The sequence below is a fragment of the Xenopus laevis genome, chromosome 5L (assembly GCF_017654675.1).
Source record: "Xenopus laevis strain J_2021 chromosome 5L, Xenopus_laevis_v10.1, whole genome shotgun sequence".
In the NCBI taxonomy this organism is placed as follows: domain Eukaryota; kingdom Metazoa; phylum Chordata; class Amphibia; order Anura; family Pipidae; genus Xenopus; species Xenopus laevis.
In genome coordinates this window covers 99,774,422-99,802,004 of record NC_054379.1, presented here as the reverse complement: position 1 = coordinate 99,802,004, position 27,583 = coordinate 99,774,422, and the positions used below count along the sequence as shown (strand labels likewise).

At 41.0% G+C, this 27,583-nt stretch overlaps 2 protein-coding genes across 7 annotated transcripts in view; one reads left to right on the top strand and one right to left on the bottom strand.

Moving 5' to 3' along the window:
• The first annotated feature begins 2,463 nt into the window (after positions 1-2,463).
• LOC121393757 (BAG family molecular chaperone regulator 2-like) overlaps positions 2,464-27,583 on the top strand; it is a 96,634-nt gene continuing 71,514 nt past the window's right edge. For 2 of the 6 annotated variants that reach the window (XR_005961318.1, XM_041563162.1), the window contains exons 1-2: positions 2,475-2,790; positions 8,601-8,710. Coding sequence is in view for 5 of the 6 variants with exons in the window: in XM_041563162.1 (XP_041419096.1) it covers positions 2,663-2,790; positions 8,601-8,710 (238 nt within the window). In the remaining variant the exon portion in view is untranslated. Of the gene's footprint in view, positions 2,791-8,600; positions 8,711-24,638; positions 24,938-25,105; positions 25,209-27,583 lie in introns of those variants that run through there. The other 4 variants (XM_041563161.1, XM_041563163.1, XM_041563160.1 and 1 more) reach the window with 4 other exon arrangements.
• LOC121393758 (scavenger receptor class A member 5-like) overlaps positions 18,529-27,583 on the bottom strand; it is a 71,611-nt gene continuing 62,556 nt past the window's right edge. Inside the window, exon 4 of the mRNA XM_041563167.1 lies at positions 18,529-20,745. Within this exon, the coding sequence (XP_041419101.1) occupies positions 20,737-20,745 (9 nt within the window). The 3' untranslated portion in view covers positions 18,529-20,736. The remainder of the gene's footprint in view (positions 20,746-27,583) is intronic.

Sequence of the window (27,583 nt, the reverse complement as noted above, 5' to 3'; positions counted from 1 at the left end):
TTTCAGAAAAAGCCAGTGCTGCACAATAATGGAACTGCTTTCAGATTAGCTATTGTTTCTCCTACTCAGTATAACTGAAGGAGTCGTGTCTTAGCTGGACTTCTTCTCAAATCTACCACTAGGTATGAGAGCATTTTTAGCAATGCAGGTGTCAGGTTAACTTCCCATCATTCTGCTTACGGGCAGCTGGGGGGGGGGGACAGGGATGATATAATTTAACTTACAGTGCAGCAGAAAAGAGTGACTGAAGTTAATCAGAGCGCAAGTCACATGACTGGGGCACCTGGAAAACTGACAGTATGTCTCACCTCATGTCAGATTTCAAAATTAAATATAAAAAAAATGGGATTTCAATGCAGGAGTCTGCTGGTGGAGTGCTATTAACTGATGCACTTTGTAAAAAACCTGTTTTCCCGTGACAGAATCCCTTTAAGCAGGGTGTGGCGTCACAATAAAATTGGTCCTCCACATAAAAACTTTTTTTTTTTTGCATAATGAAAGAAACTGTGAGGCTAAACAACTTTATAGTATGCTTTTAAAAAATATATTCAGTGGTTATAAACGTATTTTTGCTTTTAAGCACTGTTTTCGTATCTCTTTCAGCAGGTCTGGACTGGGATTCAAATTAGACCCCATCATTCCAGAGGCCCAAGCAGCCCCACACAAGCCCAATGAATAGTGACTGTTTAAGGCATCTTACAGCAGCCCCTCTGGCATTTGCCAGAACCCACAGATTGCCAGTCCGGGCCTGCATTTCAGTTCTCTGGTTCTGACTATGTAAGAGGCGTCCGTTTTCCTCTAGGCCATAAACTCTCTTATTGAGAGCAATTCTAGTGGGTTTAGCTGTGCTTCAAAATGATTTGTTGTTAGGCAAAGCTTTTTTCCTGTAGTGTGACATTAAACAAAAATGTAGCTACAAGTATTGGACCTGTTATCCATAATGCTCGGGACCTGGGATTTTCCTGATAACAGATATTTCCGTAATTTGGATCTTCATACCTTAAGTCGTATTGCCTACTTCATGAGCAGGAAAAGGCTTACATTAGTTTTAATTTTCTGTCTCACTACATTGTTATCTGGGAGGAATGAGAAACAGAATAATTCTGATACAAGTACATTGCAGGGTAGCCATCCTAAATGTTTTTGTACCACTTACAGTAGAGAAGCCTGAGTTATACAATATAGCATCAAAAAATATTGGGGGATATTGCTCCAAGATCCCGTGTTAGCGAAAGTTTTGGATACACAACCATCTTTGGTATTTAGGAAGAACAGGAATATAGCATTTTTGGTATCTAGGAGTCTCTACAGCTCCACGAAAGTGGAGGCCCCAAGGTCTGGGCTCACATGTAAAGGTAACTATAAGTATGTTAGGACAAGATTTGGAGCTTGTCAATATCTAAAAAGGAGTTTACCACCACAAACACAGGGAGATCATATGTCACTAGGAATTACTTTAATTGTGTATCTAAGGGGGTGATATATCTAGTGACGTGCTTCTATGGTGCCCACTATGTGGGTAAGACAGTAAGGAAAGTGGATTCATCTATATTGGAACATGTTTCATCTCTTAGGAGGAAGGATTATAAATCTGCTGTAGCTAAGCACATTCAGGAAAAACATGAAGGGGTTATGAGGATACAGTTTCATATTATAGATGAGCTGAAATCCAATATAAGGAAAGGGGACCCGGAAAGGAATCTATTATTGAGAGAAGCATACTGGATTTACCATTTGAAAACCACAGAAACGTATGGTGGTATGAATGGGGAATGGGAATTATCATGCTTTTTAATCGCCCTGAAGAAGGGGAGATTTGTCGCTGGGTGACATTTTCTTCCACTCTGCAGGATTCCTTTAATGAGAGCAGGCAGGCCCGGGTTTGTGGTGAGACCACAATGGTCTTGGCCTAGGGCGGCAAATTTTAGGGGTTGAAATGGCCGTCCAGCCACATTCCTAAGTAGCACTGGGGACTCAAAGCTCCCCTGCTTGAGATCGAGCGTGTGAATGCATGGGGGGGAAAGTTTAGCTAGGACCATGAGGGTAAGGGGAGAGGGTGCGCCTTGCGTAGCGTCAGGGGTAGGACATGCGGCCTTGGGGCGCCATAACTTCAAATCGGGCCCTGGGAACTGGCTCTGTCCTTGAGTAGGGGAGGACAGATGCAATTGGATAAATGAATGGTTTGATTGTACCCTTTATAGCAGGTACTGTAGATTCACTGGGTACAACTGCATTGGACTGGGTTATATGGGACCCCCTTGTTCCTTATCCGCCGGCCCAGTTTGATTGGTTTGCAGAGTGTACAGAATGTACAGTATCTATAAGAGCAGCAGTGGGTGAGTGAATGAACAGTTAGATTAGCTGTGGAGGGAACCATTGGAAGACCCCCCCCCCCAGACCAAGAGTGAGTTAAGTCTATAGGCAGTTGAGCTGTTCCCAGATGCAGCTGGGGGTAGGGAGAGAAGCAGCTGACAGACATTGAAGCAGCAGTAGCAGGACAGGGAGCCACCCAAGCCCATGTTAGGCAATGTTACACTATCCTGCTCTTCTATCCCAGTGAGTGAAAGAGGAGGAGGAGGAGGCGGCGATGTCTAGAAGGATCTAAGGGTTCTCTGTCCTCTGTCATTTCTGCTTGTTCTTTGGGAGGGACAGACTGTGAGCTATGGCTCAGGCTAAGATCCAGGCAAAGGCAAACACTGAAGCGCACAATGCGGGCAAGTTCAGCCGCTCTGTCTCTATGGCCGCTCAATCCAACCACCTGTTAGAGGTTCTGGACGATTTGGAAGGCAGGTAAGTAAGGGAACAACTGAATGCCAGTCATTGTATCTCTATGCATGGCAGCATGGTGCCCACTCTGAGCCTCTCACTAGTACCCTGCACTGCTGTTACATGACTCTGCTCTGCTGCATGACTCTGCTCATGTTCTATGCTCAACCCAGTCTCTGCCAGAAGCCTGTCCCCACATATATATAACATTCTGCCCCTGATATACCGTATACTGAGGGAAAGGCTGACTCAAATGTACAGGTGAACTTTGCCACATATTCCTATACCATATGGCAGTGTGAGGCAATAGTCTGACCTCTAGGCTCAATATCTGCCTGATTTCTCCAAAATTAGCTCTTTTTTGTCCCTTAACTGTGAGAATATAGTTTCCTTTAGTTTGCAGAGTCAGTTATGTCTGTTCAAAAAATATACAGGTATGGGAACTGTTATCCAGAATGCTAGGGACATGGGGTTTTCTGGATAATGGATCTTTCCATAATTTATCATACCTCGTCTACTAGAAAATTATTTAAACATTAAAAAACCCAGTAGGCTGGTTTTGTTTCCAATAAGGATTAATTATATCTTAGTTTGGATCAAGTACAATGTACTGTTTATAATTACAGAGAAAAAGGAAATCATTTTTAAAAATTGGGATTATTTGAATAATAATATGATAATATGGATAATAATACAGAGTCTATAGGAGACAGCCTTTCCGTAACTTGGAGCTTTCCGGATCTCTTATATGTTTTGACAGTTTAGTTCCCCTTTATTTGTTTCCTAGCAGAAGGTGGTTCAGAGAAAAGAAGATTTTTCTTTTGGTTATATATTGGGAGTAGATGCTCTGGTGCCAGTGGGTATTGCAGGGAATAACTCACGAGGAATAAAGTGTTTTTGTTCCGAAGCACAAGTTGGAGCTGGAGCAGACATAAGATTCATTGTACTTTTCTGTACACAATATTTAAAGGCAGTCAGCTCTGGTGACAGCAGGTATTTGTGGCACTTTTCTCTGGTACCTGGCAGCAGTAGTAACTTTAGTGAGCTGAGAAAATCATGTCATTACTTTTAATACTGGGAGCAGAGGCTTTGTGGTGGCAGTTATTGTTGGCAACTCAGCTGGATAGACACGTTTTTCTGTTATCTGGGACAAATGTTGCTGTTAGTAATAGAAAACAAACTAGTGATGGGCACCCATGGAATGAGACAAAGCAGCCCCTATAATAAAGTTATCCACTCCATCCTCACTCATCACCCTGCTGGGCCAGGCAATGAAGTGGTAAGACTGTGCAGTTATATACTCTGTGACATCCCAGTCTAATCTATCAGATAATGTGGATGTTTCAAGTTTGAAGGTAGATGTCCTAAAATGGACACCGACACTGTACTGTAGTTGCTAAGCTGTAGTGCCCTTGGTTACCTGCCCCTGCCATGTGCCACTGTAGCTGCACCCCTGCTATTTATGTCAAAGTATGGGGAGCTCATTTTATATTGTGCTTTCTGAATAGAAAACTGTCATAGACCATCAAATCCAATAGATTCTGATTAAATGCAGTATAACCTCTGCATATAATTTAAGTGTAGAAGTAACAAAAAAAACGATTTTAAAGAAAATGTATTTCAAATCATGTTTCCAAAATACATTTAATAATGTTTTTTCAATCAATTTAAAGTAGATTAAAAGTAAACATAATTGCTGTCTATCTGTCCTATTCTCTTCACTGCCTGCCAGACTACAGAAATAATGTACAGGTGTAGGATCTGTTATCTGGAAACCCATTATTCAGAAAGCTCCAAATAACGGGAAGTTCATCTCCCGTAGACTCCATTTTATTAAAATAATTTATATTTTTAAAAATGATTTCCTTTTTCTCTGTAATAATAAAACAGTACTTTGCACTTGATCCAATATTGGAAGCAAAACCACTTCATTGGGTTTAATGTTTAAATTATATTTTAGTAGACTTAAGATATGAAGATCCAAATTACGGAAGAACCCCTTATGCGGAAATTATCAGGTCCCAAGTATTCTGGGTAACAGGTCCCATACAGTACCTGTATCAGAAACCATCGCTCTTGTAGCCAAAACTAATATACCCTTTTGACATGAGTTTATTAGGTTGGGCTTATGTATTTCTGAACTTCTAGCATACCTGGTTCCACAGACAAGCCATATTACTTGTAAGAACTATTTACCAATGCAACCCCTCCGACACCTAGTTCAATGAGAAGTGTTGGATTCTGGGACTTTAAACATCTACAATACGCAGTTTGGGTCTCATATTGATAGTCAGGAGATGAGTCATGGATAGATTTGGAAATGAAGCGGGGCAGCTCTAGTAAGTCACATCAACGAATGTTTGTTTTTACCCTGAGACTGGTACATGCTACCCGCTGATTGGTTACTATAGATTCCTAGATTAGGAGCAAACTTTGCTCTTTTTATTACATAAATGTTATCATTTTGCAGTTTATTTCTCAGGCACATCTGCAGATTGAGCAGTGCAAGGTACTCAGTCGTAAGATACAGTACCGAGCTATTGTGTTTCTTGGCCTGGGCCTGCCTCATAGCAGAGCTAAACCCTGAAAAGATAATGGCTATAATGGTGTATTTTATATACTTAATGAGCTTTATGTACCAGGCTGGAGGTTCAGCAGCCTTATATCAATAATGATCCATGCTTTCAAAGTTGTCCACTGCAGCCCCCCATGCTCTGATGTTGTTAGAGTAGATTTTCAGTGTCAGGGACATTGCACATTCTCACTATGCTCTTGGTTGCTGTTGTGAATTTTAAATTCTACAGTATATTGTGAGTTGGTCCCTAAGGTCTAAGCCGCCTAAGCTCAGTAAGTGACAGCAGCACAGAGCATGTGCAGTGAATCAGCAGAAAAAAAGATGGGGGGCTACTGGGGCATATTCGGAGGCACAGATCTTCCCTGCTAAAGGCTGTGTGGTTGCCTTGAGCTGCTACAGAAACTAAAAACTTTTGGTGTAAGATTTCTAGACTTACTCATTGCTATGCCCAGGGCCGGATTCCAGTGGTGGGCGCCCTTAGCCCATGCAGTCCTAGCGCTCATCGCCCGCACCGATCAAGCTGTGCGTTCCCAGTGCTCCCCATAGAGCGGCTAGGGTGTCATGACGTCCCTAGGAATTTGCCGCTCTAGGCCTGGGCCTCGCCACAAATCCGGGCCTGGCTATGCCTTAGTTCTAGGGTTGCCACCTGTCCAGTTTTGACCTGGACAGCCCGGTATTTTGAAGGGCTGCCCGGGTCAAATAAGGAAAACCGTGCAAGATTCCCTTGATTGACACAGCCACCTACATCACTGACCCGCCCTCTGACATCACGGTACCGCCCCCTGCCGGTCTCAGCCACTTCAAAAGGTGGCAACCCTACTTAGTTCTTTCTTTATTAATAAGAGAAATATGTTTTTAAATCACCAGTATAAGCTAGTTACAAGGAATTCCATAATATCTGTTACTAAACAACCAATAGTAGTAGCAAAATGCCTAATTACCAACACATAATTAAGGCTGCAAATTTGGGAGGGGTTTATTTGAGCAAATTATCTGTATTTAATCAAATTACCTTGTTCAATGGGTAAAAACAATTTCCATTATAATAGGAATTGAATTAAATGTATCAAAAGAATACTCAATATAATCGTAATTTCTACTATACCTGTATTTTGTGTAAAAAACACACACACACACATATACAGTACACATATACAGTATATACAGTCCCATATGTGGTGCACTCCAATGTATGATAAGCATATGCCTGGGTGCTGTCTTGAATATGCTTTGAATATGTGGTCCTGTTCAGGACCTTTCTCATTGGCAATAAACTTTTTCTTTAATTTCACTGCAATATGAAGCCCTGGAGTATGTCTTTTATATATACAGTATATCTGTGCATTGTGCTATGTAGTTTTCCTTAGAAGCTTCCTAGAATTGTGCTAGTTTCTACTCCACTTTCTTTGAAACAATGGGCTGTGTACAGGCCTGGACTGGGAGTCAAAATAGGCCCTGCCATTCCAAGTCCACAGAGGCCCAAACAGCCCCCTACCAGCCCACTATATGGTAACTTTCTATGGAACCATACAGCAGCCCCTCTGGCATTTGCCAGAACTCACAGATTGCCAGTCTGGGCCTGGCTGTGTAAGAAAACTTGAGCAGAATGCTCTATTCTTGTGCCAATTTGGAAGCAATTTTAATGACCTGACTGAGGTTATGGCAGACAGTGTTATGACACTAGCAGGCTATTTCTACGTCTCAGTGATGATGGACTTTATGTGCCACCCCGGTAGCTGTTCTCATTGATAAAACCAGTCCCCAAAAAACAGCACAAGGCTGCACCTGTCAGTTACTGTATGTCTTGCAGAATGTAGCACCAAGCTAAAGGGCACATTTTTGCACAGTCATTGTTAGAATGTGAGAGTAATGCAGAACTTATCTTTCATGTCAGTGACAATCAGTCCACAGCAGGTAGTTGCTGTCAGAGCTCAACAGGAAGCTTATTGTTTGGGTACAAGCTTTGCATGATTAGACCTTTCACACCTTTGTGCTGAATGATTTCCCCCGTGTTGCTTTTATTGTTTGGCAGCAACCTTCCTTTTTCCTCTCTACCTCATATCAGGCCAATAATCCTCTAAGGGGAAACCAGTAAGGGGTGAGGCATTGCAGAACAGAAATGGACTGATCTCATAGGGAATGCCACCAGCCAAAAACAACAGACAGTGGCCCATACCATAAAACAATGGCAGCATATTTGTTTCCCAAAGCTCGGTTCAGAAGGAAAACATTTAGCTTAGTGGTCAGACTTTTTGCTTACTCTGCAGTACAAATTGTTTGGGAGAATATATTACTTTTGTATCATTCTTCAGCTTTCCCAGAATGATACATGTTCAGTTTAGAGCAATTGCCCAAAAGAAAGGTGGTTCAAAGTGTTCCCTATGCCGCAAGTCTTAAAGTGGAATCTCTGAGTAATGGTTACTTTTTCTGAAATTCACATGAATACCTAACAATCCTATTGGTCACACATTCAAAGGAAACATGAATTCAAATTAATTTCTGGAAAATACCCCCTTTATAAGAGATGGGAGTTTTCCAAGACATGATCTATCATTATTTAGACTTTATACTCCTCTTTCTTTTTGGCTGGACACAAGAGCCACATAAAGGATTTCCTGAACTATATACTGGCTTTTTACGTGCTAGATGTCTGTTCTATAAATTTCCCTTGCTGCAGCACAAACCAAAAAAAGTCCAAATGCTGCCAAATGAATAAAGTTAAACGGTTCCTGGCCACAGACCCATTGTGGGAATTAAAGTATTTATTAACGTTGGGCACATTTTCAACTGGGCAGTAACTCAAAGCAACGAATAAGTAAGTCACTTTTTCCATACAGCTACAAGTAAAATAATGAAAGTTGCCATGGGTAACAGCCTAAAGGAAAATGTGCCCAGTGTTAATAAACAAGCCCCACTGACTGTTACATGCTGGAGTCTTTGAGAGGGTATCTGCTCCAGTTCATCTGTTACTGGAGTGTTCATTCCATTGCCAGTTTTTTGGCACATTTTCCCATAGCTGGGAGCAAAGGGGAAGTAAGTTATTTATAGCTCAAGGGTTGGCTCCATGGATATTATATTATGCAGAAATTATAAGTCATTCTAAATAGCCATTATATGGCAAAGCTGCATCACATAGAGCTCCTCAGCATGCTAGCATGATGTTGAGAAGCAGATAATGGTGCATGAATAGTGCAAATGAATAGTGCAATTGAATAGTGCAATTGAGTAGTGTCATGGTGTCATTTTCCTTCTGTTGCAGGGTTCAAGCCTTTCGTGATGCAGCCTCAGCCCTAGAGCTGGAGAAAGAGTATCTGATAGAAAAGATTCACAGTGTGCAGAACAGCCAAGACATAAGGAATATCTGTGATGGTAAGGCCTACTCACCTCTATAGATAAGGCTGAACTATTATACAGTTCCACATTCTTTTTTTATCGGTATAGTAAGCAGCCACCTGTGCATTTATGTAAATCACAGTAGTAAGTTAGGTACATATAGAACATGATATTCAGACAGTGGACAATAAGAATAGAGGAAGCATAAGGTCACAGGGCGGCTCAGACTTCCTCGATCATTGCAGAAATCCTGGCTCCCTGGCAGCTCTCATGTAGAGTGGGCAGCTCGTGTGTGGGCAGGGGGCTGTAGGGTTTGCTACTCTGTGTTGGGCCCCTTAGAAGATTTTTTTGCAGGGGCCTGGCTGGATGCAGAAAATCAAACTTTATAGACAGAATCTGCAATACCTCCACTGCTTTTGTGTAAAAGGAACAGCTTTAAAGGGATACTGTCACTGAATTCTTAAAAGAGCAAACAGATTTTTTTTTTATATATTTAATTTTGCAATCTGACATGGGGGCTAGACATCTTGTCAGTTTCCCAGTTGCCCCTATTCTTGAGACTTGTGCTCTGATAAAATTGTAAATTATGGCTGTACCCCCCCCTTCATGGTATGAATGTAAAAGTCACATAACCCTAACCCTAACCATAACCCTAACCCTAACATGAGACGTATGAAGCTTAGAGCCAGTAGAGGTTTCCTGGAGCTTGAGGGTGGTCTGTAATACATCCAGTCCCTTATTACACATAAATCTGTGTATTTATACATTACGGCCAAGCTCTGCCATCTGTGATCTATTGATAGGCTTTTATTCCTGTTTGTTTTCATTTTCAGATCATTATAAATGAATAAGCTTATATGAAATTCAATATATATGTAGAATGTAGAAATGTAATTTTCTGGGATTCAAATACCCACAAGGTATTTTCCAATGTCTTATTGTCTTTGTTGGAGAAGGACAACAATTGTACCATGTGGCATTGCCCTAATGGGCCCCTGTTTAGAGTCATTCCCCTCAGCCTCAGTTTCATCTCTGGAAAAGAACCTGGTTTTATCCATTTACCTGGCTGTGGTGAATTGTGAAATCTATATTTCATATAGGTATACAGGTATAGGTATAGGATCCGTTATCCGGAGACCCATTATCCAGAAAGATCTGAATGACCGTCTTCCTTAGACTTCATTTTAATTAAATAATCCAAATATTTGAAAATGATTTCCCTTTTCTGTGTAATAATAAAACAGTAGCTTGTACTTGATCCCAATTAAGATATAATTAATCCTTATTGGAAGCAAAACCAGCCTATTGGCTTTATTTAATGTTTACATGATTTTCTAGTAGACTTAAGGTATGAAGATCCAGATTATGGAAAGATCCATTATCCAGAAAACCTCAGGTCCTGAGCATTATGGATAACAGGTCCCATACCTGTACAATACGAATATACATAAGTCACAACAGTGGGTACAACAGAAAACAGAGACAAAGCTTGCAAAACAAGTTCAACCAAAGTAATAAAAACTGCTTATTTCCTATACAAGCGAGTCCAACTGCCAGCGCCAGCTGCCTATTTATCCACCAGTACGCTGTAATTTAGCCTTTCCAAGCCTGTAGTTGGGAGTAATATTGTGCAGTGCAGCATAATTAAAATTCAACTGGTAATTTGCTTAACTCCTCGTTAGAGCATGAAATTAGTCAAAATGAGCCTGGACGACATACAAATGCTTATAATGGAGTATAAACTGATGTCAGGCCTGGAACTTGTGTCTGGTATTCCTTTCCTGGCTCCCACATAAAGAAACATTAATCAGAGCATTGACTTACACAAGAGATAATGTCAGGCTCCACAACACAACACAACGGTGCTTAGACTATACCATATAAAAAAATATATATGTGGTATATAATAATAACCATACAGATGCAAATATAAAATGTTCTTTCCTTTTTTTTCAATATTCCAGCCTAGTTTCCCTTTAAGATCCTTGTCCCGCCACAGACAGAGAAAGATAAAGGCAAAACAAACACATTTAATGTTTACATAGTAGTTTGTCATATAGGAACCCACTGGTTCTCTGAGTTGGAAAGCTCTTGAGATGTATGGAATATGATGGCATGAAGCTGAAATAGAATTGAGTTCAAGATCTTCAGCTTCCTAGAAATAGAGTTCAAAGGAACCTGAGTAATTACAAGACTTGGCCGCCTTCATTGCGGCTAGACTCCTTCTCTTAGAATAAATCACCCACATTCTGGCAATGGCACTTATTATCCAAGGGAAAATAATTTTAAGCACCATTACTAAATCCATCCAAATTTATCTTCACCAATTGTTTCCTCTGGATTTTACTCTATAAATGTTCAGTAAATTACATTGGCAAAGACACTGATATACAGTAGATTGTTCTGTCTCATTACTTTGCATATCTATATTGTCATGAGTGGGCACTGCCCTACAGGTTACCCCTCTGGTGACCCGTCCTATATAAAACACTTGTCTTATTAGTGGGCACTGCATGGGCATAGGACATTTATATGAGCCAACTGCTTTATTTCTCTTGGTGGTGATAGAGATGAAGTAGAATTATCAGAAGGTGAGTAGAATGTGTCAGACACAACAATACACTTCAATTCCATCTATGGTCTTTGCCCAGGAGCCAACTTCTTGGTGCTTAGAAATAGCTGAGAGGTAATAAAGATGGCAGGTCAAGTAAATCATCCTGAACATCAAGACTGATTTCATAATTAGTATGTTGTGTTAAAATGGCATTCTACTGGATAAACAACACGTAGTAGACCCTGAGAGTTGAGCTAGGAACTAACAGTAATGGTTCTGCCTTTATACCTAAGGATTATTTTGTTACAAGCAGATTACTGAAAGTATAAGGTCACATCCCAGGAGTAAGCCAGTAAAAGAATGGTACACATATGATTAACACTTGTCTTATCTACAAACCCTCTGTTCTACATAGTATGGTCTTACATAAAATCTTGGTTCCAACACCCTGTAGAGATCCCTACATTTGTCTGGATGCCCAATGTGACAAATGCTAAGAAGAAGTGCCTGCTGTTTGGGCCACTGAAATGTGCCCGCATAATAATGACTTACCAATCAAGAGCTGAGACTATGAACCCACCCTGTTAGTAGCCGGACGCCCCTCCTGGGAACGTCTTCTTCCGAGTTTAGCTGCAGTAGAAAGACACGTTGCGGTCCTCTTATGAGGGCTGCATAAAGCTGGAGGGGTGCATGAACTTTTACAGGCCCATTTATCAAAGTCTGAATTTATCTCATTATTTTCTGAAAACTACTCCGACCAAATCCAGATGGGTTTTTTCCCCTTATTTATCAATACATTCTCCTGAAAAAATCCAATTCAGAAAAAATTCAAATCGTACAAATTTTTGGGGATTTTCCGTCTGAAAAATCAGATTTTCCCCAACAACTAAATCTTCAGATTTTTGCATGAAACCCAGCGCAGATCAGGACTTCTCCCATTGACTTCTATGAAACCTCAGCACGTCTGAGATGCCAGATTTTCGGATTCAGACTTTTTCCATTCTCGAGGTAAAATAATTTGGATTTTATAGTAAAAAAAAAAACATAGTTTTTGGCATTCAGAATTTAATAAATAACCCCCTTAATGTGCAGATGTTCAGAGGGAACTCTCCCTGCTGGAGGATTCTGTGCAGTTAACAGGGGGTGATCTGTTCAACTTGTGGATTTCAACTGGTACTTGCTTGCTTCCTTGGAGCACACAACCTTTTTTGTTTAAAATCTGCTAATAAAGTGTGTTGTATCTTGTTCCATATTGTTGGGGTGTGACACCCGTATAGTTTGGTAGGTTAAGGTACCAATAGGGTAGGACATCCAGGAGGAGCTGTCCAACAGCTAAATAAGCTCAGTAAACAGATCTGCTACCAGTGATTCCAGAAACCCAATGATAAATTATAGCAGTCAGTTACTGCGATGGGCCCGGAAGTGCAAATTCAAACACAATCCATGTATTTAGGAGGAACTATTCAGCAGCTTTCTGTGGAACCCAAACCCCCCAGAGATGTCCCGTGTTACTGTTCCCTATAGAAAATGAGGGCTTTGTGTAAAAACCAGCAAACACTTATGTGTAAGTTAAAGAGAAAGTCAGATTACCACCCAATAAATGGCACATTGCAAAACCAATTGGAAACTAAAGGCAAAATTGCTGAAAAGGACGTGAACATTACTGTAGTGTGTGCTCAGCAACATATGGCAGGATCCATTCCTAATACTCAATTAGTAAGATTGGAACCTTATCAAGTCATCTGTGTGTTTATGTTCTCCTAAAGAAGCAAAAACCCAACCAGATGGAAATAATCACAAGCAAGCAAAACAGTTTCCTATCCCGTGGCTCTCTCTTCAGAACCACATATGGAACCCAGAAACAGTACAGTGTGTTCTGAAATAAATGATACAAGATACATATTTCATATTATCTACTACTATACCTGCTATCCCACAGTCACACTCCCTTCCCAGAGACTATTATCCCCACTGTTACTATAGGCACCATCTCTCCCTGCTATACCTGCTATCCCACAGTCACACTCCCTTCCCAGAGACTATTATCCACTGTTACTATATCTCTCCCTACTTTACCTGCTATCCCACAGTCACACTCCCTTCCCAGAGACTATTATCCACTGTTACTATAGGCACCATCTCTCCCTACTATACCTGCTATCCCACAGTCACACTCCCTTCCCAGAGACTATTATCCCCACTGTTACTATAGGCACCATCTCTCCCTGCTATACCTGCTATCCCACAGTCACACTCCCTTCCCAGAGACTATTATCCACTGTTACTATAGACACCATCTCTCCCTACTATACCTGCTATCCCACAGTCACTCTCCCTTCCCAGAGACTATTATCCACTGTTACTATAGGCACCATCTCTCCCTACTATACCTGCTATCCCACAGTCACACTCCCTTCCCAGAGACTATTATCCCCACTGTTACTATAGGCGCCATCTCTCCCTGCTATACCTGCTATCCCACAGTCACACTCCCTTCCCAGAGACTATTATCCACTGTTACTATAGGCACCATCTCTCCCTACTATACCTGCTATCCCACAGTCACACTCCCTTCCCAGAGACTATTATCCCCACTGTTACTATAGGCACCATCTCTCCCTGCTATACCTGCTATCCCACAGTCACACTCCCTTCCCAGAGACTATTATCCACTGTTACTATAGACACCATCTCTCCCTACTATACCTGCTATCCCACAGTCACACTCCCTTCCCAGAGACTATTATCCACTGTTACTATATCTCTCCCTACTTTACCTGCTATCCCACAGTCACACTCCCTTCCCAGAGACTATTATCCACTGTTACTATAGGCACCATCTCTCCTTACTATACCTGCTATCCCACAGTCACACTCCCTTCCCAGAGACTATTATCCCCACTGTTACTATAGGCACCATCTCTCCCTGCTATACCTGCTATCCCACAGTCACACTCCCTTCCCAGAGACTATTATCCACTGTTACTATAGACACCATCTCTCCCTACTATACCTGCTATCCCACAGTCACTCTCCCTTCCCAGAGACTATTATCCACTGTTACTATAGGCAACATCTCTCCCTACTATACCTGCTATCCCACAGTCACACTCCCTTCCCAGAGACTATTATCCACTGTTACTATAGGCACCATCTCTCCCTACTATACCTGCTATCCCACAGTCACACTCCCTTCCCAGAGACTATTATCCACTGTTACTATAGGCACCATCTCTCCCTACTATACCTGCTATCCCACAGTCACACTCCCTTCCCAGAGACTATTATCCCCACTGTTACTATAGGCGCCATCTCTCCCTGCTATACCTGCTATCCCACAGTCACACTCCCTTCCCAGAGACTATTATCCACTGTTACTATAGGCACCATCTCTCCCTACTATACCTGCTATCCCACAGTCACACTCCCTTCCCAGAGACTATTATCCCCACTGTTACTATAGGCACCATCTCTCCCTGCTATACCTGCTATCCCACAGTCACACTCCCTTCCCAGAGACTATTATCCACTGTTACTATAGACACAATCTCTCCCTACTATACCTGCTATCCCACAGTCACACTCCCTTCCCAGAGACTATTATCCACTGTTACTATAGGCACCATCTCTCCCTACTATACCTGCTATCCCACAGTCACACTCCCTTCCCAGAGACTATTATCCACTGTTACTATAGGCACCATCTCTCCCTACTATCCCACAGTCACACTCCCTTCCCAGAGACTATTATCCACTGTTACTATAGGCACCATCTCTCCCTACTATACCTGCTATCCCACAGTCACTCTCCCTTCCCAGAGACTATTATCCACTGTTACTATAGGCACCATCTCTCCTACTATTACCTGCTATCCCACAGTCACACTCCCTTCCCAGAGACTATTATCCCCACTGTTACTATAGGCGCCATCTCTCCCTGCTATACCTGCTATCCCACAGTCACACTCCCTTCCCAGAGACTATTATCCACTGTTACTATTAGGCACCATCTCTCCCTACTATACCTGCTATCCCCACAGTCACACTCCCTTCCCAGAGACTATTATCCCCACTGTTACTATAGGCACCATCTCTCCCTGCTATACCTGCTATCCCACAGTCACACTCCCTTCCCAGAGACTATTATCCACTGTTACTATAGACACCAATCTCTCCCTACTATACCTGCTATCCCACAGTCACACTCCCTTCCCAGAGACTATTATCACTGTTACTATAGGCACCATCTCTCCCTAACTATACCTGCTATCCCACAGTCACACTCCCTTCCCAGAGACTATTATCCACTGTTACTATAGGCACCATCTCTCCCTACTATCCCACAGTCACACTCCCTTCCCAGAGACTATTATCCACTGTTACTATAGGCACCATCTCTCCCTACTATACCTGCTATCCCACAGTCACTCTCCCTTCCCAGAGACTATTATCCACTGTTACTATAGGCACCATCTCTCCGCTACTATAACCTGCTATCCCACAGTCACACTCCCTTCCCAGAGACTATTATCCACTGTTACTATAGGCCACCATCTCTCCCTACTATACCTTGCTATCCCACAGTCACACTCCCTTCCCAGAGACTATTATCCACTGTTACTATAGGCACCATCTCTCCCTACTATACCTGCTATCCCACAGTCACACTCCCTTCCCAGAGACTATTACCCAACTGTTACTATAGGCACCATCTCTCCCTGCTATACCTGCTATCCCACAGTCACACTCCCTTCCCAGAGACTATTATCCACTGTTATTATAGACACCATCTCTCCCTACTATACCTGCTATCCCACAGTCACACTCCCTTCCCAGAGACTATTATCCCCACTGTTACTATAGGCACCATCTCTCCCTGCTATACCTGCTATCCCACAGTCACACTCCCTTCCCAGAGACTATTATCCACTGTTACTATAGACACCATCTCTCCCTACTATACCTGCTATCCCACAGTCACACTCCCTTCCCAGAGACTATTATCCACTGTTACTATATCTCTCCCTACTATACCTGCTATCCCACAGTCACACTCCCTTCCCAGAGACTATTATCCACTGTTACTATAGGCACCATCTCTCCCTACTATACCTGCTATCCCATAGTCACACTCCCTTCCCAGAGACTATTATCCACTGTTACTATAGGCACCATCTCTCCCTACTATACCTGCTATCCCACAGTCACACTCCCTTCCAGAGACTATTATCCACTGTTACTATAGGCACCATCTCTCCCTACTATACCTGCTATCCCACAGTCACTCTCCCTTCACAGAGACTATTATCCACTGTTACTATAGGCACCATCTCTCCCTACTATACCTGCTATCCCACAGTCACACTCCCTTCCCAGAGACTATTATCCACTGTTACTATAGGCACCATCTCTCCCTACTATACCTGCTATCCCACAGTCACACTCCCTTCCCAGAGACTATTATCCACTGTTTACTATAGGCACCATCTCTCCCTACTATACCTGCTATCCCACAGTCACACTCCCTTCCCAGAGACTATTATCCCCACTGTTACTATAGGCGCCATCTCTCCCTGCTATACCTACTATCCCACAGTCACACTCCCTTCCCAGAGACTATTATCCACTGTTACTATAGGCACCATCTCTCCCTACTATACCTGCTATCCCACAGTCACTCTCCCTTCCCAGAGACTATTATCCACTGTTACTATAGGCACCATCTCTCCCTACTATACCTGCTATCCCACAGTCACACTCCCTTCCCAGAGACTATTATCCCCACTGTTACTATAGGCGCCATCTCTCCCTGCTATACCTGCTATCCCACAGTCACACTCCCTTCCCAGAGACTATTATCCACTGTTACTATAGGCACCATCTCTCCCTACTATACCTGCTATCCCACAGTCACACTCCCTTCCCAGAGACTATTATCCCCACTGTTACTATAGGCACCATCTCTCCCTGCTATACCTGCTATCCCACAGTCACACTCCCTTCCCAGAGACTATTATCCACTGTTACTATAGACACAATCTCTCCCTACTATACCTGCTATCCCACAGTCACACTCCCTTCCCAGAGACTATGATCCCCACTGTTACTATAGGCACCATCTCTCCCTGCTATACCTGCTATCCCACAGTCACACTCCCTTCCCAGAGACTATTATCCACTGTTACTATAGACACCATCTCTCCCTACTATACCTGCTATCCCACAGTCACACTCCCTTCCCAGAGACTATTATCCACTGTTACTATATCTCTCCCTACTATACCTGCTATCCCACAGTCACACTCCCTTCCCAGAGACTATTATCCACTGTTACTATAGGCACCATCTCTCCCTACTATACCTGCTATCCCATAGTCACACTCCCTTCCCAGAGACTATTATCCACTGTTACTATAGGCACCATCTCTCCCTACTATACCTGCTATCCCACAGTCACACTCCCTTCCCAGAGACTATTATCCACTGTTACTATAGGCACCATCTCTCCCTACTATACCTGCTATCCCACAGTCACTCTCCCTTCACAGAGACTATTATCCACTGTTACTATAGGCACCATCTCTCCCTACTATACCTGCTATCCCACAGTCACACTCCCTTCCCAGAGACTATTATCCACTGTTACTATAGGCACCATCTCTCCCTACTATACCTGCTTATCCCACAGTCACACTCCCTTCCCAGAGACTATTATCCACTGTTACTATAGGCACCATCTCTCCCTACTATACCTGCTATCCCACAGTCACACTCCCTTCCCAGAGACTATTATCCACTGTTACTATAGACACCATCTCTCCCTACTATACCTGCTATCCCACAGTCACTCTCCCTTCCCAGAGACTATTATCCACTGTTACTATAGGCACCATCTCTCCCTACTATACCTGCTATCCCACAGTCACACTCCCTTCCCAGAGACTATTATCCACTGTTACTATAGGCACCATCTCTCCCTACTATACCTGCTATCCCACAGTCACACTCCCTTCCCAGAGACTATTATCCACTGTTACTATAGGCACCATCTCTCCCTACTATACCTGCTATCCCACAGTCACACTCCCTTCCCAGAGACTATTATCCACTGTTACTATAGGCACCATCTCTCCCTACTATACCTGCTATCCCACAGTCACACTCCCTTCCCAGAGACTATTATCCACTGTTACTATAGACACCATCTCTCCCTACTATACCTGATATCCCACAGTCACACTCCCTTCCCAGAGACTATTATCCACTGTTACTATAGGCACCATCTCTCCCTACTATACCTGCTATCCCACAGTCACACTCCCTTCCCAGAGACTATTATCCACTGTTACTATAGGCACCATCTCTCTAGATTCTGCACTGGATCCTGGGATCCTGCGATTTATTCAGACCAGGACTCTAAGTAAAATAAGTTTATGGGGGGGGTTGCCTGGTATAAGCAGGTATAGGTTGGGCAGCCATATTTCCTGTAATGCTTGAATTATGTTATAACGTGACATGATCATAATGACTGTGCTATAAAAGAGGGTGAGGTCATTTAGGAATTACTGTGCATATGAAGAATGCATGAAGAATTAACCCAACTCTGCTGTGAAGTCCATAGGAATGTTGAGCAGTATTGGCATGTGTACCCAATTTAATGGCTAGTAATGAGTTTATTTATTTATTTATATGGTGCACACTCCGTCTCTCGTCCCTCTGGCAAATGAAATAATATTCCAGTTGGTCAATAGGGAACTATCAGCTGTGATAAAACTCACTCTCACACCCCTCGGCTGAACCTCATTCCAAACTGAATATTTCTCAAATCTTCTATGAAATCATTTTCTTGTGAGTCTCAAAGGACACGTAATACATTCTTTTATGTGCTCGGCAGTCCCTCTGTAATTACAATTTCTGCAGTTGTATAAAGAAATACGTCAAGGTTTTTGGGAGGATGGAAGACAGGCTATCCCTGTGTATCTGGACTTGATTACACTTATATATTGTGAGATAACCGTGATATTCTATACAATCAGATTCTTCCACACGGATGACTTATGCTTTATTTTTTATTTATTCATCATTAAAGTTGTGTTTTCAGTTCAGTTTTACAGACAGACGTGCTGAGTCCATCTATTTGCAGCAATGTGATCATTAGTGGGGGAAGACTTTACTCATCAGTGTCAGGATGTCTCATGAGGGGGTAAAGGGTTCTTGGTTGGTAAAACAAATGTTTGCTGGTTTCCTTGACATCTATTAAGATTTCAGCCTTTTGAAGAAATTAGTTGTTGGGTTTGGCCTCCTATGTAGGTCCCTCCAAGAGAACCTGACTGTCAGGGCAAATGTTTTAAATATATTAGTTGCAACCTGTAGCTGTCCAATATTGCCAGGCCAGTCTGACACTGAAGATCTGAATTAGGATTCAACTCTTACATAAAGAGTGATTGGTGTGACTTTCACATTATGCAAGGTCTATTGTAAAACAAGACATTTGTGCATGCATTGGTGCTCTCAGGGAGATCTACCACCGGTTTGGAGGACATTTGTTATCATAATCCTTACCATAGACCCCTCACCTCCAAAAAGGGCCCTACCCCTTACTATGTCTGTGGTTGAGTTTTGGCCAAAGCCATGTTTTGCTGACCATGGTCCTTGCCACCAGTGATAAACTTTTGGCTTGTTCTTTGACTGCAGTTCAGCTTCATCCTTATCTACACCTCACTGATCAGCTCTGCTTTTTAAGTAAGTAGGTTTTATGTCAATCCTGCCCCAAATGGGTACTGGTGAAGACAAGATCTGGTAGGGCTTCCCCTGCGTTACAGAAGAGTAAGGAGAGATCTTCCACTAGATCACTCTAGGCTCTGGTCACCTATTCATACAACTTACTGTATAGAGAGATTCAATTTAAAGGGTCACTAGCATCATAAAGAACGTTATTCATTTAACTAGATACAGTATACTCTGTTTTCCTATCCTCATGATCCTTAAGGTTGTGCTCTTTAATGAGCAGAAAGCTTGGTTCCTCCAGTAATGGTCAACATTGTTATATAGTGTGTCTCAATAATACAGTGTATATTTATGAATATAATTATTGTCCTAAGCTCCGAGCCTGAGTGTTTACCCATCCCTGCCATAAAGCAAGACAAGACTTGTTTTTTTTTTGCCTCATGAGTATCAGGAAATATATGATAAATGTCCCCAATAAGAAAGAAACAGGCTGATATGACTCACATATGGCGTGTGTTTATATTCACACCGATTAATCTTCGGAATATTAATAACCCAAATCACTTTTATTTAATCTACTTCCAGCAATATGGGCAGAATCTTTAACTTCTCTTAAAGCTGTCATCAGCATGAGGTTATTCCATGCAGCTGTATGTTATTGTAAGTGGAACATCTGCTTTGTGTAGATTCCAGAGCTCCCTCTGCCAGAAGAACAAGGGGTTCCTCCCTTTAACCTTTTGCGTCCGCTTGTAGGCCTGGGGTGATGGATTAGGATTTCAAGTCAGGTCTCCTGAACAAACCACAATTTATAGTTTGAAAATGATAAACTGTGATTGTATCCGCTAACAGTGGTTCAGAAAAAGAAAATGATGATTTGGGCCAAGTTGGGTCTGAGCCTATTGTTTACATTTAACAAATGCATTCCGGGGTACTTCCAGCAAAAGCAGAGTTGCTCAATATCTTATATTTATTGGGACCCATTCCAATTCAGCACATGATCAGATATATTAATTTATATTTATTGCTCTAGTGGTCTACGGTCATCAAGCTGGATGAAGAATGTATAAAATGGCTAAAGTAATCCCTTGGAGATGAACAGTACCAGTACAATGGACTCTTGGTGGCATGGAGCTAGTGACCTATTTTATTGCCCAGACTGTAGCATTACAAGGACACTGATAAAATACTGGTACTGGCACAAGTTAGTCAGTTAAAACCCCTTGAGTGAGGCCTTTCTAACAGCCTGCCCACGTGATATGTGATTTAAAATGTACAGAAATTAAATCATCCCTTTGGATGAGGACCATATTGGGTCGTTGATGAAGTCCTCATCCGAAGGGTTTTCATAGACCAAAAGTATGATTTAATTGTCGGTCTGGAGGGCAAACATTCCTATCAGCCATATTTGTCGAGCCTTCGGAAGTATCCACCATTATTTGCACAACTACGTCCGATTTTATTTTGTGACAAATACGCGTATCTATCAAAATGACTTCTTGGCAAAAGAACATTGTACTTTCATCAGCGATGATTCGTTGGCACAAAAAGTTCGTAAAGAATTTTCTCTTGTGTTACTTCCTTCCAAGTGAAACTTAAATTACACTTGCATCAATTCAAATTCAGTGGGTATATAAAGGTCATATGTAGGTATTTATTAGCGATTTTGGTGAAATTGCTGGAAGTGGCCAATTTTTATTTGAAATGTCCAAGGAAGCAAAATGAAGACAGAGACCCTCTATTGTCCTAGACATTAGCCCGCCCTTAAACAAATGTGGCATGAGATTCAAATGTTTAAAAAGTGTAAAAAAGATATGTTTAACAGTTACACCAGCGTTTTGACTTTCGCTTTTGACTATTTTGCATTACAAGATATGGCGGCAGATTTATTAAGGTTTTTTTCCATGAAAATTCAAGTTTTCGAGTTATTGGTGAAAACTCACATTTTAAGTTTAAAAAAAACCCCTCAAATTATTCCAGGTTTTTAAAAAAATAACTTGAAGATTTATTATACTCCTACCCTGGAAATAGCTCAAATCCAAAATTTCACCATGACAGGGGTCCATTGAACCATTTGAAGATGTTAAAAGCCTCTTTGATGTTCAAAAACACGAATGACTATTTTTTTTTCCCACCGAAACTCGATTTTTGGGTTGCGGGATTTGAACTGGTTTTTGCCATTCAAGTTTTTACTTAAATATTCAAGTTTTGGGTTTGTTTGACGGGAAAAAAATCTAACACTGGACCTTTGATAAATAACCCCCATGATGTCACTGACATAATAATGTTGAGGATGGCACTTCATTGTATTAATTCACCAGGCAGAACCTGGCAAAATAGATTTTGGTGAAAAGGGTAACAATTGAATTGTGTTTGCAAATATATGATAATTTGCTGAGCGAAATTTCGCCTGGCGAAATGCAGAGAAAGTTATCCAGAGACAAGGTCATTTGCTATTGAAGTGTGTTGCTTGTTTTTTATTAACTGGGCAATGTCAATGCAAATTGTCTTTTTAGAGAAAATTCATCATAAAAACAGAATTCACTCTTTAGTAAATGTGCCCTCAAGTGGCCAAATCAGCAATATCCAGTCGCTTGGTGACCTTGCCAAACAAGTCAATCATCCTATGTATGCCCACTCTAAAAACTGTGCCTGATACACCCATTGCAACTTCTGTCAATCTCAGAATAATAAAATCAGTGAGTTGTTTGCTTCTGGAAAGGCAAAGCTTACTAATAAAACATAAAAGGGAAAAAATAGGCTTTTTTTTTACATGAGTGCACTCAGTTGGGTTATGTAAAAAAGCTGAACAAACCAATATAAATGTTTTTGCTACACGAATACACCTGATTCTACAGACTCAATAGAAACCATTATACCTCTAAAAATCAATTCTATTAGCCCTTAGGCTCACAGTGTAATACAATCATTCTATCTCCATGACCCATTGTGAAGTGATGGATTCTGCGTCTCTGGTCCATCTGCTTTGTGTAGTGAGTGGTGCACAGATTCTCTGGAAATCAGGGAGGGAGGAGTTGGATCACTCTGTGAGCCTAAGGGGCAGGGAACTGGTTCCAGTGAGCACAGACAGACTATCCTGGTTTCCTTTCTTTAGAATCAGGTATGTCCATGTAAAACAAATATATTGGGCCAGATTAGATTCAGTGAGAATAAGTTATCTCATGGTTTATCATGTGAAAACTCATGGACGAAATTCAATTCGAGGAGGAAAAACTTTTCTCCAACTTAATTTCCAGTTTTTTCCTATAGACTTCAATAGTGTTTTTCACATGATAAACCGTGAGATAAGTTTTCCTGAATTGAATTGCATCTTAAATGACTTTTCTCGTGATAAACCTTTTGTGAATCTGGCCCATTGGGTGAAATCTGAAGTTTAGTTTTTACATAACCCATCTGAATAAGCTTGTGTCAAAAATGGGGGTATATTTTCCAATTTAACATTTCAAAATCTATTAAACATAAAGACTGTTTGAGAAACAGACTTAAACATCCAGTACAGTTATTTTACCTTTTTCCCCTAAACATGCTTGTGGTTTATATTACTAATTATAACTTCCCTGCAGTCCCCGGAGTTAAGAATACTTAAAGGCATATTATTTGCTCATTATTTATTTCCCAATTAAATGGTGGAATAACAGAACAGTGGGATTTCAGTCCAGTGTGAGTGTGACTAAACTACAACAACATGAGTGAACAAAGTTTTTTTCCTTTTTGGTTTTATGTCCTACATAGCAACAATGAATAGGCTAGAGCAGGGGTCCCCAACCTTTTTACCCGTGAGCCACTTTCAAATTTAAAAAAAAGTTGGAGAGCAACATAAGTATGCAAAGATTGGGTACCAAATATGGGCTGCTATATGGTAGCCCCTATGTGGAGGCTGCCTACAGGAGGCTCTGTGTGGCTGTCCACATGGTTTTAATGCAACCAAATCTTGCCTTCAAGCCTGGAATTCAAAAATTAGCACCTGCTTTCAGGCCACTGGGAGCAGCATTCAATGGGTTGGTGAGCAACATGTTGCGTGCAAGCTACTGGTTGGGGATCGCTGGGCTAGAGGAACCAAGACCAATAGCAAGAGGAGTAAGCATCCTCCTTCCTCATCAGTGTGTGTATAAGGATTGGCAACTGTACAGTCGCTCTATAGAGAAGTCAGTAGAGGCACCTTCTCTGGGGACAGGAGACTGCAAATCCCTATTTAATCCGACATTTAAGAAACTGTAACTTAATTTCTCGATTGTTTTCCCTCAACAAATAAAGAGTAAGAGGAATGCTGAGGACCCACGCCAAGACTTTCCAACACTTGAGCAGAGACTACAAGCTTGAGAGGCTTACAGGCAACATGGATCTTTCATTAAGGGGTAGTGACAGATAACAATAGCTCTGGGCTATTAAGTAATAGATCATATTAGATTGCTGTGAAAATGAAATAATTTGGCGCTTGTGGTCCAGAGAGCTGTCTTGTACTTGGCTCCGTGAGACATTACAATGGCTGGGGTTGGAAATAGTAGCTTTAGAAAGAATGCAGAATGTTAAGTAGCAGAATAAAATATTAAGGATTAGTGCAATATTCAAATGAGAGTAAAATTAAGCTCATAAAATATATCTCTTTTCAATGTTGGGGCTCAGGGCAATTCCAACTCTATGATGCAACTTGTTCCCCTTTTCTAGACAACCGTACAGCCAGTCAAGTTCCTTGAAATGGATATATGTTCCAGTTGATTGCACAAGGTCTAACAGAATACTCAAACTCATCTTCAGCCCAATGGAGAGCAAAGGACAAGTAGCCATAGCATTCATCCTCTGCTGGACCTACCTAGAATGCTGAGATCTGGTTGGGCTGCGGGTTTATTAACATAACCAATCCAAGGTCTTCATTCTGAAGCTTTCAAAGTTATCTCACAATGACAATACCCTGACAATCCTAGGAGAATAACATGGTAGGCAAATTAAATAAACAATAAATCTGGCTCTAAGTTTTTGTGTTTGAATCTCTAGGTGTTCCCCATGTCTAAAACTGAGGTTTTCGATCTGTTCGTTAATGTTAGGGGCCCAAAACATTTTAAACAAGTAATTTGCAGTTATTTGCAGTTAATCATCCCTGTTTCATGCTTGTCTCTTAAATCCTGCATGTGAAGGAAATTCCAATACAAACAAAAGAACATGGAGCTTGGGCACTGACTATAAGGAATGCAAGACATTTATTGATGATGAATGATTCACAACAGAAAGAACCAAGAGGTAATAGTTCTTCTACTGAGCCACATTTTTAGTGGACAAGGTGATTATCACAAAATTATGAGTAAATGAATGCAATCCAATGAAAAAAACAGAGGCAAGTCACTCACTGTATCTCACTGTTTATAATATGAAAACTGTATTGAAGCCTATGGGGGGAAACTGGAACTGAACTAGGAGAAAAATTTCTCCTCAAATTGAATCGGGGCTATACGTTTTCGCATGACAAACCATAAAATAACTCATGGAACTGGTAAAATGCCAAAATGTGATTTTCCATAAACAGAGATTTATTTTTGTGTGAACCTGTTGCTATTACATGTGGCAATATTCCCATAGGATATAATTATTGACATCAGCTTTAGGCCAACAGTTTTCAGGTAAAACTTCAAAAAAATAGAAAAAATTAGGATAGGAAGTTTCTCTATATAGATTTTTAATAAATAGAAAAATATAACAAAAATTTGAATCGTTTTTTTTAACAGCAAAGGAGCAAAATCAGTTATCTGTTGCCATGGGAGAGGCACAAAAGACAAAGTCTTGGATCTCAAATTAATTGAAAATGCCATTTTGTTCACAATTTGAGAAAATCACAGAAATAAAGGGCTAGATTCAATTCAGTGATAAAAGGTTAGTTCATGGTTTTTCATGTGAAAACTCATGAATGATATTCAATTGGAGGAGGAAAAACCTTTCTCCAAATTCAGTTCTAGTATTTTCCCATAGACTTCATTAGAGTTTTCACATGATAATCCGTGAAGTAATTTTTTTGAATTGAATTGCATCTCAAATTGAATCAAGTTCAGACTTTTTACGTGATAAACCTTTTTCTTACTGAATTGAATCTAGTCCAAATTGGGAAATTTGAACATTTTGGAATTTGCCTTTTCCAAACTGGATTTGTCAGTTGAAATAATCGTGAATTCAAATAAATAAATTCAGCTACTAAAACCTGGGGAGCTTCAGTAGAAGTCAATGGGAGGTGTATTTTCAACATTCAAGCTATTTTATATTGAAGATTTTTCTAAAAAGTCACATTTGTAAAAACAAATGGAACAATGTGATTTTCATGGTGATCAAGCTTTTCCCCCCGAAAATAACAAAATCAAGTGTTTCCTATTTGAGTTTTTTTTAGTTAGTATATTGGCCTCTTAAGTTAATACTTGACATCTATGTTTAAGCACAATGAACCAGTTTGCACCAAAATAATATGACATTGCTTGCATTTGTTTACCCTGACATTTTCATTAAGGTTCATAACGACCATATCATGTCATTAAAGGGACCAAAGACAGTCAAAGTTACAAATATTTTTTATTGCTTCATCCAGCCTTGCCTAATGGCATTAGATCCTTGGACAGGACGAATGCTGCCTCCTAAACTGAGATTGACTACTATTTTTAACAACTATATTGCACATGATGGGGCAAAATATTCAGGAAAATGTATCTTCAACTTTCAGATCATCTACCAGATCCATTTTCTGTTCATTAATAATGTGTTTTCCGAACTTATCTACACAGAACATTCGTTTAAGTGGCCTTCTAGATGTTCCAAGCAAATAAAAGTTAGGGAGGCCCAGAGCAGAAGAAACTAAGGTTCAGCCAAAAAGCTGATTAGATTTGAATGTGAATGTTTATTTATTGTCTTGAATGCAACAAATTATAACAGACTGACTGATACAAACATGTTTTTATATATCTGTGACCTTGAGCTACGGACATTGGTGGGGCTAAAAGATCAGAGGGGTCTCTTGATATGGTAACCATTATGGAGCCTAATACTGTACATTCTTGGAACGTTTGGAGCCTTGGGCTTCTGCTCACAAACAGTCTGAGCAGAAGCCCAAAACACTGAACATTTTCTGGTTAGATAAAGAGTTAAATATCTGGTGAAATAATCCAGTATGGGAACAATATTCTCAAGAACAGCAAGCAAATCTATATTGTTTCCAAACCTCAATAGATCCTCTTTCATCTATAACAAAGACCATAAAAACCATCGTCAATCTCTGACAGCTTGTTGAAAAGTCTTATATAAATATTTTAAACATTTCTGAGATTGACTGTAATACCAGGAGAAAATACCACAAGGTTTGTCCAGCAGAGATTCCCAGGGTGGGAAATGTTCTATATTCCAAACGCTTATTTAGTTTCATTTATCCATTGTTGTGTGTTTCAGTCTGTGTATGTAATAGGTGCCATAGTAAAAGGGAAACACAAGGGAGATTATTCTTGAAGTCTCCAGAAAAACGGTGTGACCTAGGCAGTGTTGTTTTTAGTTGCAGTGGGGCTTGTGGAGAAACAGACCACCTAAACTAACTATGGTTCTACAAATCATGCAGTAAGACCCCTGACATCCTTTGGGTGCTACAAGTT